The sequence below is a fragment of the Dryobates pubescens genome, chromosome 8 (genome assembly GCF_014839835.1).
Source record: "Dryobates pubescens isolate bDryPub1 chromosome 8, bDryPub1.pri, whole genome shotgun sequence".
Lineage (NCBI taxonomy): Eukaryota > Metazoa > Chordata > Aves > Piciformes > Picidae > Dryobates > Dryobates pubescens.
This window is the reverse complement of record NC_071619.1, coordinates 19,785,840-19,799,737: the sequence shown is the minus strand read 5'-3', so window position 1 is coordinate 19,799,737 and position 13,898 is coordinate 19,785,840. Positions and strand designations below refer to the sequence as shown.

The following is a 13,898-nucleotide window of genomic DNA, read 5'->3' as shown; positions in this document are numbered from 1 at the left end:
TTCATCAAGGAGAGATTTTCAAAAGGAAAAAAGGTGAAACTATTTATAAAAGGTAACTAGGAAGGAGGTAGCAAGTCTCAGTATGATTTGCTAGGAAGAACAGCAAGAACAAGTAGAAGAGGGTTCTTCTTGGTGACTATTCAAATGCCAAGAGAGTAAGTAATCAAACAGAAGCATTTCAATTATGCATGAGCTCAACCAGGAGATCAGAGCAAATGTGAACTGCACCAAATAAGTCAAATGTGAATACACATTGCACAGCTTCATACTGTATTAAAAGCCAAAACCTTTTTTGGTTTTTCTATTTGAACTGATTGATGCTTGAGTTTATTTTAAGCCTTATTCCAGTTTCCTACATTTTTTAATTTGTTTTCTTCCCCTGTTTAGCTACTTCATATTGTAAACTGTATGTCCAAGACAGAAACTGCACTCATTTTGTTGTCCCTGATGTACCTTACATATATAGGGCATTTTATTAATGTTACACTACTCAGAGAAAGCAAATCCCATTAATTTGTAATTGTGTTGAAAATACCACCCTGTTTTCATTTGTTCTGAAAAACTTTTTCTGGTCATTTATGGCACGTAATTCAGTATATTTTACAACACACTTTGTAGACTAGATATACCAACCAAATTGATAGTAGTGATATACCAGGACACAAAATGGTTCAGAAACCTGCTGAAACCTCACAGTTTTTCCTTAGACAATTTAAAATATTGACTGAAAATCATACACAAGTGATGCTGTTTACTTATACACTGCACAAAAACTCCCTAAGAGCACAGAAAGCAAGAAACAGTTCATCTTGAAACAGACAATAGTGTGTGATTGAGCTGAACAGAAATCCATTACATTGCTGCATAGTCAAATTAAGAAACCATTAAAATTTATTGGTAGCCAGTGTTAGAATTCAAAGAAATATTCTCCACTGAGACACTGAAATGCAGAATTACATACATATGTAAAGAAGAACTCTCAAAAAGCAAATTATTCACAGTAAGTGATATTGCTAAAAGTGAGCAGCAATAGCAGTTAAAGTAATTATGGTGCTCTTGAACCTTACATGGCACACAGTCCAGGAGGACTGATGGTTGAACAGGTAATGAGGTAATGACACAAATACAAGAAATCTACAGAAAGAAACCCTTGAGTGTGCTTGAGTAACACAGAAATAAATGGGAATGCATCTGATTCTGGTGCTCACCTCTGTGGGCTAATAGTTGGGTCAAGGACGGCCAGCCTCCAAAGAACCACCATCTCATCACACATACTTGCACAAGCATGAGCAGCTACTTCTGACTGGCCATTGCTGCGTCCCGTGTGCCCGCTGGCACTGCTGTGTGATGCAGATGTTCGCACGCTGTACCACCAGCCAGTTATCTGTAGAAGAAAATGTTCAGTGGAGCTGTGTTGTGACCAAAATCTCACCCCCTGCTCTCACTTAAGCTCCTAATCACAGGATCTGTAGCTGGTACCATGCTTTCTGGGTAGAAATGAAGTGAAATATGCTGAACGAGAGATAAGACTCTATATATTCATCTTAAAAGGATTGAGGTGTGTTACTGGGATATCACTAAATCAGTACAAGAGCAAAATGTAACATTATTTCAGAATTTGGGGTGGGTTTTTACCATTTTTTTAGCTTTTAGGAGAAGCATGTGCATATAGACTACTATATATATATATATATATATATATATATATACATATTCAGCCATGGATTGTACAGGGACGGTCAGTGGCTCAGCCTGGTTTCACACGCCACAGAGAGATTTGACTACCTGCTCATAGTTGAGACACTGGTCAGTTAAAATCTCCAGCAAAGGAGCTGCATTGCTATCTCGTCTCTTAAACATCTCCCGTACAATGGAAAGCAGGTTCCAGATTCCTTCAGGCTCTCTTCCTCGTAGGGGACGCAGGAGACATGCCCACTCAGCAGCAGCTGGTGGCTCCGTGGAAGAGAGATACATTGAATTCACATCACTGCAGATAAAACAAAAGAGCAGGGATGAGAAAATTTTAAATCAAGCAGAGCCACAACATCTCCTGAGCATATTCCATATAAAAAAGGTGTATTTATACCTCAAATGGGACAGACACACGTGACCTAAAAGAGAGGATGCATAACAAAACTGAGAACATCACACAAAGCAAGGCATTGTGCAAATCCGTGTGCTGCACTCAAATAACATTGGACGATACAGTCCAGAAGAGTGACCGTGAAACTAAGCATCCTTCAGCCCAAGGCATCACATAAGGATACAGGCTATACAGATTACATGAATATCACATTTTCCCTTCAATGGGAAACAGTTTACCTGAAAACAACAGGAGAGGGTCCACAGAATTTATGAAGGGTTTTCTTTATGTTGTCACTCAAAGTAAACTCATCTAAGTACCAGGTGCTTTGATCTGACGCAGAGGGTCCAGCAGTGGGATCTTGACAAAAGAGTAACACAAATATAGTCTGCAGGTTCTGAATGATACTCTCTTCTCTGTGTCCAGCCACAGAGATTATAAAGAGAACGCAGGCAGTGTTGCACAGTTTATTTCACCTGTTTCAGAACTACCTCAAAATGCCATCATAATGTTACCTTAACCACTGACAACACCAAATTGGGAGACTTGGCTGGCATGCTGAACGGTAGCATTACAACCAAGCGAGACCAGGAGAAATTTGTGGACTGTGCCAACAGAAACCGCATGAAGTTCACTGAGGAAAAATGTACACTTCTGAGCCTGGGACAGAAAACTCCACACACCAGTACAGACTGAAAACCAAACGGATGAATAGCTGATAGGTTTTGGTGATTATGGTGGATGCTAAGCTGAACAACCTGCAAGCTGGGCTATATTAAGAAAAGCACAGCTAGCAGATTTAAGGAATTCATTCAATCCCCTTCTACCTTGGACTGGTAAAGTTAAAGCTGGAATATTTAATACAGTTTTAAATCTCCCCAAGCCAGGAACTGAGAAACCAGAGTGGATATAGCAGAGGGGCATCAAGACAGTTGGAGGCACAGAGCACATGACCTATGAGGCAAGACTGAGGAAAATGGGCTAATTTTATCTAAAAAGGGTAATCATTAACAGACTACAGCTACTTGGAATTGCAAACAATGCAGAGAAATTCTTCTTGGTAATAAAAGATGCTAAAAAGGATAATTTATTCTTGACATTAGGAAAAAAATCTTAACTGAAGGGGTAACACAACATCTAAATTAGGAATACCTCTAATACAACACTGAAGTAAGAATAACCTCTTTGGTAGCTATGATTTGGCTAAGATAGCAAAAGCCACAGCCAACCCAATACAGTGTTGCAAACAGTCCTGTTTCAAATAGGTTGGAAAGGTACCTTTCAATCAATATTTCCAGGAGTCTGTAATTAATGCCAATTTAAAAAGAAAAAGCTTCCCTTAAAAAGGTGCATCGCCTGAGGATCCCTTGCTCTGCATACACTCTGAGGTGACCATTACACCAGCAATTGCCTCTTGCTGTGCAATACATGCATGCAAGTGTCTGTACTCATCCCTTTTCTTGAACCTCCACCTGCAATCCCCACCTCCACTGTCCCAATATGCTAACAGACCAGTTCAGAAACTTGAAGCAATGGAAGTATATCCACCTCTTACCTATGACAGAGATTACTGACATAATATATATTTAGGTTACCTGGGGCTCCACACACTGTGTTGATGGCAGTAGACTGAGAAGATAACAGCTCGTCCAGCAAGCGCTGAGCTGTTGGAAGAATCTGAAAACATGAAGCAAACTTTCAATACACACAGCGCTTCTCACCCTGATCTACCTAGCCAAAGATCTGCCTGGATTATCATGACTGAAACACTGATAATTTCAGAAGTATTAAATACACACAGTCAGGTTTTCAGAAAGGACGACAGAGGGTGCTAAAGATTGCATAACAGCAAATCAGCTCTTAGATCCTTCTCTTTCTCAAAGCAAGCTCATATGCAAGGCTACATACTACATTCACACCCTAAGAAGTAAACAAAAGCATCATAGGTAATTAATTAGTTCCTTTCTCATTTCTAGAGTAGGAGCTCACAGAGAGTGATACTACAGCTATGTTTTGAGAACTCAAGATCAACCCTTTCCTGTGCTCTGAGTGTTGTTTTTCGTTCCTCAATCCTTTCATTAAAACCCAAGTTAATGGGAACAGAGGCAAACTATAAATGCCATCTACACATAAGGTTTTGGGCAGACTTTAGCTTTTTTACCATCCTGTTACCATAGGGATCGTCTACATATTAGCTCACACTCAACAGTAAACTAATCATAGCTACTGGACAGTTCAGAGCAAAGAAGGCTCACTTCTCTCCATGGAATAGCCAAGGTTAAGGATCACATCTACTGTGTAAAGCAAGGCATATGCTGTACACCTGCATTTGCAAACAGAATGGATGCCCCTCAGAAGATGGGAGAAAAACAATGCTTCAGAAGGATATTTTGCATATCAGTTATCTGAGGAAAGCACCTCAGCCTTAAGCTATTCTTGTACCATTTCCCGCTACTATGTATTTTAAGTCACGACAAAGCAGAAAAGTCCCAGGTCTAGCTAATGTCATATCTTAAGGTTGAAGCATCAGGGACCTGGAGCAACTACCTTTCAGGTACTTTTGCCAAAATATTCATATTTAATTGGAAGAGGATTACTGTCTTCACAAAGGGAAATAACTCTTGGGAGAAGAACTGGGTAATATATTCCAGCATCACTGATGTTGTCATACATATGGAAAGCACTTTCTGCAGAGGCTTCAAAAAACATCTCCTTATCTAGCTGTATTCCCCCAGACCACCATGCCTTTACACTTGAAAGTAATTCAGCATTATATGCTGACCATAATGTCATTCACAAGGTAGAAATACAGATAAAATACAATTATATGCACAGCCTACTCTAACTCTAGACTATGTAGTCAAAATATGGTATCCTAAGGTACCAAGAGTATTTATCTGCACCCAGAAATCTTGAAGTCCCAGAATGAGACTGTTGGGAGAGTCTATGGCATGCATTCCCCTTTTCAAGGGAAGACAAGTTGAGATGTATGTGCCAACAGACTCCAGACTTTTCTGTCAGGCAGCCTCCATCAGATTATCTGGCAAAAATACGTTAAATTAAATAATCCAGACATTCCTGAGTGCATAGCTTGTACAAAGGACTGAATAAGAAATAAACCCCCAAAAAAGGAGCAGACAGAATATTTGAAAGCAAACAACTTGCATGCCATTCAGGAAACAACTACTACCACTGACAGTCTTTCAAAACCTTCCTTTATTAAGCATCAGACTAGATGACAGAGCTTCAAGTCCATAAGGAGAGAAGAAAAGCTTTGTCTGTTATGTAATGCAGCACACACTATGGGTGCTGAACTCTCAGCAACACAACCCCAGTATTTTTATATCACTTTCATATTATACTATTCCTCTATTTGCTTTCGTAAGAGGATTAGTATTCTGTAGGAAATTGAGAGGACATATTAGCAATAGAATATCCCAGTGTCCCAAGCACAGCATGATAACATGAATTTTAGGCACATGCTGACAGTAATCTAACTCCTACTTAAGACATTATGCACACACTACTGAAATGTGACAGATAGCCATGCAGATCATTTTTTCCCTCAAGCTCCTTTGGGTGAGCCAGCAAAAAAAAGTTGCTAAGCTCTTCTATTTTTTTAAGCAAACATTTCACAATCATTTAGGTGCTCCTGTGTATTTTGTGCAAGCTTTGTAAGTGACCTGACTTTGAACAGCATAGATACTTAGGGAATAAGGGAGAAAATTTGACTAAAAAATAACACCAAGAAGTTACACTAGGGGAACCCAAAAGGTCACCAAATGGGTGCACTGGAAAATGCCCATCTAAAGCACATACAACACATCCCCTAGGTAGTCTTCTCCACTTAACTAACCCAACACACAGACAAAAAACCCAAATTCTTATTTGTGCTGGCATAAAGTTTTCACCAGCGTGCATTGATTTTATGCTGAGTGTATATTCATGTTAATATGCATAGCCACTCTTCTTTCTCCTTTTAAGACACTCCAAATCTTTTACTTGGCAATAGACAATTGTCAAATAATGGATTGTCAAATGTGGAAGGGCAAGAACTGAAAGGCTTCCCAACAACTCACAACTAAATGGCGTAACTAGTCATCCTGCAACAAAAGGCATTATATAAATTGACTCAGAATAAAGACAACTAAATTTCACAAAAAGCCAGTCCTAGTAAGTGTCCCCATTTACCTGCTGTGGAAGTTCACTGATTAGGTACTGAGCAAATTTTTGCAATTGGTCTCTTTGTAGGCGAGACAAGGACTCAGAAACAGGTGCTCGTAAGCATACTGCAGATGCCTGAGGAGAGAAAAGGAGATAGAATACGCCATTAACAGGTCAGACTTCATGAAGCTGTCTCCACTGAATAGGTAAGTGTTATGAACAGTAATTATGCTGATACATGTCATGCTTCATCTTCATGGGCAGGTGGGTTGGGTTTTTTTCTGTAATTATGCGGTGTATTGCAGATAAGATGCAAGTAAGTTGTCTAGGCTTTATAAAAACTGCTTTTAAGAATTTATCTGAAGCTGTGCTTAAGATCTGTTGTTGCTAACAATTGCATAAATACTGGCAGAAATTTCACAAGTATCTTAAAGCTTCTGGCAAACGAAAGCTTCTGGCTTCTGGCTCTGTGGGAGGCTGTTTCACAGAATCAAAACCACCTCTTTCATCTCATTATTGGGTTTCTCTTCAGTATTAGTATCAGTCTTTTCCCACAGCTTTCAATAACTTATAGGCTGTAAAAACAACAGGGAAAAGAAAAACAAAACCACATACACAAAAAAATAAAATGGGAAAAAAAAAACAAACCACCACACCAAAAGTAGTTTCTTAACCTTTATCACTCTACACAACAAAACAATGTCCAGATGTCACCTACCTAAAAATGAACCTGGAAACAGGCAAGAACAGTTTGATATTAAAGATGCTTCTGATATTGATTTCTCTACATAGGGCAATATGTCTCAGCTTGTAACTTCCTAGGGTCAGTAATCAGTATATACAGATATGGAAACCCTTTCACCATCTTTTTTTTATAGGTAGAATAAAGGATCGGAGGAAAAACAATTATCTTTAATCTTACACTGTGTCCTAACTTTAGGAGTGTAAACAACATAAATGAAAATTTGTTCCCTATCCTCACTCTCCATACCCACCATTTAAAAATGGTACTAACAATTCAAAGCAGAATATACCGCTTTTCCAACTCTCCAGTGCCAAGTACAGAAAGTATACTGATACTCTGGTGACTTCACAAGACTATCAGTTTAAGTCTATTATAACTGTCCATCGTGAAACATTAATAAGCTTCAGCAAGTTATTAGCCCTAATTCAAAAATCTGGAGTTGAGCATGTTAGATATGAAATGTTCTGTGACAGCAGAAAATCTTCTGTTCCTTTCAAGCTTTCTTTCCTGAAGAGGTGTGTTTCTCAGCTTCCCAAAGACTGAGGAAACTAATCTGCATGCAAGTCTAAATCCTCAAACTGCATATTTCATGTTTATTCTACCCATTTTCACCTGGAGTTTGTTGAAACAACTAGTTTTCACTCTACAGAAAGCCACACAAAATACAATCAGTCAAATGAAAACATAAACTTGACCAAAATCTTACAAGACAAAATGGTACTTACCTGCCTCAGCATGTTAAAATGAACTGGTGAACATAAAGGGTAGCAGTGATCAAAATTACTTACTTTCCGCACTCTGATCAAAAAAAATACAACCCAACCCTAAAGAAAGTGCTTTCAAATCCCTTATTTACAAAGGCTTCTAATAAAACACTAACTACTGGTGACCTTTTACTCCTTGTAGAACTGAAGAATGAGTAATTCTAGCATTTAAATGAGAAGCAGGAAGGGGCCTAAAAGGACTCTATCTACCCTTAATTTGCATATTATCAAAGAACATTGCCTCAGACAATTCACTCTGCAGACTGCAACTGTGAGCGAACATTTGCACAATCTGTAAGCAAAAGAGTGCCAAGAACAACTTCCCTCAAGAAGGAGTGTGTCCCATAGAACCATGAGGAGGGGCTGGGAGGAGATGCCTAGGGGAGAGCAGAAGAGTACTTAAAGGCCTACATTGTGTATGCGGAAGAGGCAGAGCGCCACGACGTGAGCACACCACTTGGCCCTAGCTCCACAGGTACAGCTGCACGATGTGATTCTGCATCGGTCAAACATCACCGCCACGTTGTATGCACCTTTAGGTGGCACCATCTGTGGGGGTACCACAGTGGCACTCAGATGGAAACCTGTGAAAATTCAAAAGTCCAAAGTGACTCTTCCGGTGCTTAGGAGACAGATCCAGTCTGTGCCATTTAAATAGTGAAACATGGACCTAGAATTTCCAGTACTTCTTTCTTTCCAGTCATCTACAGCGTAACATTAGCAGAGAAGCATAACATGTTATGAGCTTGAAAAAGACCAGCTTTACAAAATATTCATATCATTCATTTATACAGTTAGAGTAATATTTAACAAAGAAATGCATAACTGGATAAAGCCATCACTGAAAAAAATAGGGTTTTGATCACAAGGTCAAAGCTAGACTACACACATTTTAGGCATGATTTCTATGTTAATGAACTCTGGCAACAGGCTAGGCAACTTCTTCCAAATTATTTTTAAGTCAGACAGCTTTCACAATCTTACTGTGAACTAAAAACAGCAGCACTTACACCTGAACACTTAGATTTACTTTGAGGCTTCAGAAGCTACCCGTTTCTCATAAACTGAGTACCCCTTGCAATTCTGCAAATATCTCATTTTTATATATCATGTACTCGGGATACAAAAATTCACTCTTGCTTAGAATAAAATCAATGGAAAAGGGAAATTTCAGCAGTTACACTTCAATGAATCCAGCCCCATTAATCTGTGATCAAACAAATAAATTATGAATCTCATCTCAGGTAGGATGACAAAGAATGTTAATGAGGCTTGGCTTTACGTAAACTCATGATGCAGCTTCTTCTATGGGTAATGGGTTATCCAGAGGCAAGCACACTAAGAGCAGGAAAGGGTCATAAGGAACATAAATCTTCTACTTGTCCTGAAGGTCCCTATCACCATTAAATCACTCTCTACAGCAATGAGTATCAGCCTCACAACCTTTCCGCTAGTCTCAAATTCTGTTTTAATGAATCACAGGACCCAGGGTATCAAAGCCATAGGGAAAATTCAGTTCAACAATCTACCCTAAGTGAAAACACATGGCTTGGGATAGAGGCCTGAAATAGTTTCTCCATCAGCAGCACATGGAAGTGCATTATAAATCAACATTATCAAGTTTTTGTTATGATACTGTGATAATGTAATAATGATCTCAGGCGGTTGGAACTAGATGATCTTTAAGGTCCCTTCCAACCCAACCAATGAATCTATGATGGTGTTCAGGAGTGCACTTAACCTACTAAATCCCACTTAAAACAATGTGCCCTATTTCTTACTCAAAATGTAACCTCCATGCCAACACAAACTTGCTCTTACCTTACCTAACCTTTCTATTTCTTACATTCACCAGAATTCAAATCCACTTCCTGATGTGGGTGATTATTTTGATTAGTGCACACGGTATCATCCAAATTCTTCAGCCATTTTAGCAATTGGAACAGAATCAAAACAAAAGAAGGCATTCACACAAAATTACTGCTGTGCTTATTACCAGCTACAGTTCTAATTTATGGGATAATACAACCCAAACAGTTCAGCTAGTCCTTCTGTTACACTAGAAGCATCTCAGACTAATGCCAAAATGCCCTAATTTTCACAAAAGCAAATTAAGCATTTCAGACATTGAAGTTCAGCAATTCTATTTCACTGAGAAAAAGAAGTATTCAAAAGGTGTTAGAGAAGAACGGGTCACAGCTATGCAATCCCAGCAAGCTCTTACCGTGAAGACAGTTAACTGATCAAATGCAAAGAGGGAAAAATAGTTAAAAAAGAGACAAAGAAAATTTAAGGGGTTCAGCACAATGTACCACAAGCTTCAACTCGAACTAGCTTGATGATCATGTCAGCTATTGACACTGCTAATTCAGGCAGCTCTGCCCAATTCTTTTGCACCATCAGTCTTGCTGTACTGAACAACTGTTTGTAGGACAGCATAGGAAGCCATACCAGGAAAAAATTCTGGATTAAATTAATAGTTACTTTTACCAGGAAAAACACCACAATTCAGTTGACTGTGCTGTCCAAGCATGCAGGGACTGAAAATGTGACCATGAGGAGGACGACTGTGGAATGCTTTAGCCTAACACTACTGTTTAAAGAAATGCTCATCCCACTGTCCCTGTCAAACTGGTTTAACTATCGTTTTCTGCAAATCACAGCTCTCACCCTCCTCCTTAAACATGAAGAGAAGAATCACATCTACCATACACCCCAGAGACCTGGCCACCTCATGGAGTCCCCAAGAATGTTCTTGCCTCCCCCCTCTTCCTGCTCCACTATGTGGTAACAGTTTATGCACTCCGTGCATAGAACGCATACATTCAAAACCACATCTATATGTACCAGAAGCATCCATTCTGCAACTGCATATAGCCCACCAGAAAAAAAAACTAAGATCTATACCCTGTTCTTGGCAAGCTCCATTCCCAGGAGACCTTGAGAGCAAGCAGCAAGCCAAAGCAATTGTTCTGCCAGGACTCTCACCACCCAGCTACCATGTTTCTTAAATGCACTGTGGGCACAGCGCAAGCTTAGTGCCTCTGTGAAAGCACTCGGGCTTTCTACACAGAACACGCATCTTACACTTCTTAGGAGCACCAGTTTTACTGCTTATGCACAGAACAAATGTCAAGCACCCAGCATCAATGCTTTTCAGGATGTGTCAGGTACATGACACAGAGAGCACCAAGAGTAATCTACCACACCATGAAGCAGGTTTTATCACTGCCCTCTCTGATATTCAAGACATGTATTTTGATCAAACATAAAAAGTACTCCAAAATAGCTTCTCTTGTAGTCCATAATCTATCCTTCTCACTGCTCTACACCTGAAACAATGTCTCAGAAAGAGTATACAAAAGAAATATATGCTTCCCAATCATTAAAATACAGCTTTCAGAATTTTAGGACAGTAATGTCAATGTCTTTGGCATTTAGTAATTTATCATTAAAGTCATTTATTAGGAAATTCCAAGTCTGTTTATTCGTTTTTCTGAGGTCCCGTTAGTCCTCATGATTTCAGGTAGAAATGCACAATTTTGACACACCCCAAGCTACTCAATAAGCACCTGGAATTAAGAGTTAAGTGACCTATGAGTTATCAACATCCTCCTAAGAACGCTTCTTGCTGTACAGGCACAAAGCTTTCTTCATTGCTATTTAGTACTTCTGATGCCCCTATAATAAAGAAAGCAAACACACCTTTGCATAGGAGTAACTGAAATGGGAAAAGAGAACTGAGCAAAAAAACTTTCAGACAGGAAGTAAAGCAAGGCAATTGTTGATGTTTGTTTTAAACCAGGAGAATCTCTAAAAAGGGAAGACTTAGTGACACTAGTCAAGGAGAAAAGTTACAATCCAGACTGAACCTGCTGCTGCCTTCTTCATTTTTTAAATAGAAATTAAGATTATGATATAAAACAAGTCCTTGAAAGCAGCAACCACAACATACCTACTTGAGAACACCAATAAAGTCTCCAGTGCAAGGAGACAGGTATGTGAGCACTACTAAAAGAATGTGCCATAGAATGTCTCCAAAAGCCATTTCTTTATCTATATACAGCAGAACACTGTAAAAAAGTACATTTTTGGAATATTGGAAAGAGGTGCTAGTGTCCAGAAGTTAATATGGACTTGCATGTTGTCAAGAGGATTAAGAAAAAACATACAAAAATCTTATACTGCAAAGGAAAATGTGCTCAAAGGACCAAAAGGGACATTTCAAGCTTTGTCCTGTTGATCACAGTATCATAATGCACTGCCTAGTATCCCTCCAAATTAAACTCTCCAAGGGCAGCTTAATTTCCTGCATTTCTTTTCCCATTTATCAGTATACAAAACTCAAAACTGCAATCATGCACCCTAAATAATGTGGAGCAGACCACTGATGTTACAGTCACCCCCACCTATACTGCACAGCTTCTGTGCTGTAACTCATGGGGAGGCAGGAAGGAGAAATCACAAACACCTCTAAGTTTCTCTACTAAGGAGGAAACAACATCACTAAATAAAGTTACTTCCTTTCCTTCCATACACATAATCCTTTGTCAAGAAGCCTAGTTGCTCTATATACGTGACAAGTTCCTCCCCTTTATCATTCACCGCCACCTCTTTTCCCCTACTCCTCTCCCTCTTTGCCCAAGCACAGGTTTTGCATTAATATTCCCAGCCTTTGTTCATTTACACTCCTTTTCACCTCCGTGCCTTTTTATTGCTGAAAGAAATTTTGACCTCAGTCTTGACACTGTCTATTAAATATTCTGTTCTTTTCCATCATGAAAGCCCCAGGAATCACTGAATTTCAGCCAACTGTATTTCAACTCATTTTGTCTTGCTTAAACATTTGCCTTCCTGAAGTCCAGTAAATGCCTTAGAGGCCTTCTCTCAGCATTTCACTGCTGACATCTGGAGATTATGAATGTACTCAAAGTCAGTTTAATCCTATTTAGCTCAATTTTATTAAATGTTCCAGAATTGCTATCTGGTCTCACTGACAACTCGGTATGCCTTTATTTATGAGATACATTCCTCACACATACACAATTCCCAAGAATTCCTGCTATTGTTTTTACAGTAGACAACTGCCTAGAAAAAAAAAATAATCTTTCCAGATGCTTTACCCTATATTCTTGTAAGAGTTCACTAGTTTCTTGCAATTTGTGTTTCTCAATGCTTATCTCCCACTCTTTTAGTTCTTCCCAAACTTCTGCTTCCTTCTGCTAAAATACTACATGAGTAACTGTATTAAATCAACTCTTTTGCTACAAGAGGAATTAAACCTTGCAAACTTCCTCTCTGCCATAGATGCACTTTAGATAAGGCATCCATTTGATCAGACCACTAGAAAATCAAGGTCTCTTTATCAATGAGGAATTTAAACATTATGCAGACAAAGGCATTCAACACAGGTGTTTTTCAAAATGCTGAGACAGATTAGATTAAGGATATCTAATTTTCAGAATACTTCACTAAGTTTCACAGCTGAACTGATTGAGGATGAAATAAAAAGTATTTAATAGCTCACTACAAGGAATGCATCTGGCAGGGAGTTTAATCTAGGATGCCTGAAAAGCTCATCTTGAGCCACAGCCATACCACTGTTCTCCCACTGCAGATAAGGTTTTATGGTTTCAGGAATATGAATTATCTAGAAATGTGGAGGTGCAATGCTCTTACCTATCTGGAGAGGGTCTTTGACAGCCCTCACCCGGAAAAGCTGCTCCCCTCGCTGGAACTCATCTGCACTGCCATTCGCCAAACATGAGTACAATCTGCAGGAGAGACACATAACACATCAAGATCAGTCTGTCTTCAAGAAACTTCACAGTATTATGCTCTTTCATTCTTTATTGACATGGCTTTTGAAAGACCCTTACTATCTTAAAGTTTTTGATGAAGTCTAGCTCTTCTCTGCCATTTCTCCACTACAATTCCATCATACAAAACATCAGTCTTTTCCTAAGTTTATGTATAGCCACAGGCATTTCTAGGAATTTCAACCTAAGGAAATACATTCATTTGTAGTCTAACATGAAGCTTTTATACACAGTATAATATCAATTTAAGGTACAATGTTAACATGCCATAATAAAAACTCCTTGTATTTCTAGATCTGCATGCTCATGTGAGGGGTTTTTTT

At 39.0% G+C, this 13,898-nt stretch overlaps 1 protein-coding gene across 2 annotated transcripts in view; it reads right to left on the bottom strand.

Moving 5' to 3' along the window:
* The window catches only part of ZSWIM8 (zinc finger SWIM-type containing 8), a 60,994-nt gene that overhangs the window by 22,620 nt on the left and 24,476 nt on the right, over positions 1-13,898 (bottom strand). For both annotated transcript variants that reach the window (XM_009897652.2, XM_054163324.1), the window contains exons 3-9: positions 13,436-13,530; positions 8,168-8,340; positions 6,275-6,382; positions 3,679-3,760; positions 2,323-2,443; positions 1,786-1,987; positions 1,209-1,384 (exon numbers count right to left, since the gene is read on the bottom strand). In XM_009897652.2, coding sequence (XP_009895954.2) covers positions 1,209-1,384; positions 1,786-1,987; positions 2,323-2,443; positions 3,679-3,760; positions 6,275-6,382; positions 8,168-8,340; positions 13,436-13,530 — 957 coding nt within the window. The remainder of the gene's footprint in view (positions 1-1,208; positions 1,385-1,785; positions 1,988-2,322; positions 2,444-3,678; positions 3,761-6,274; positions 6,383-8,167; positions 8,341-13,435; positions 13,531-13,898) is intronic.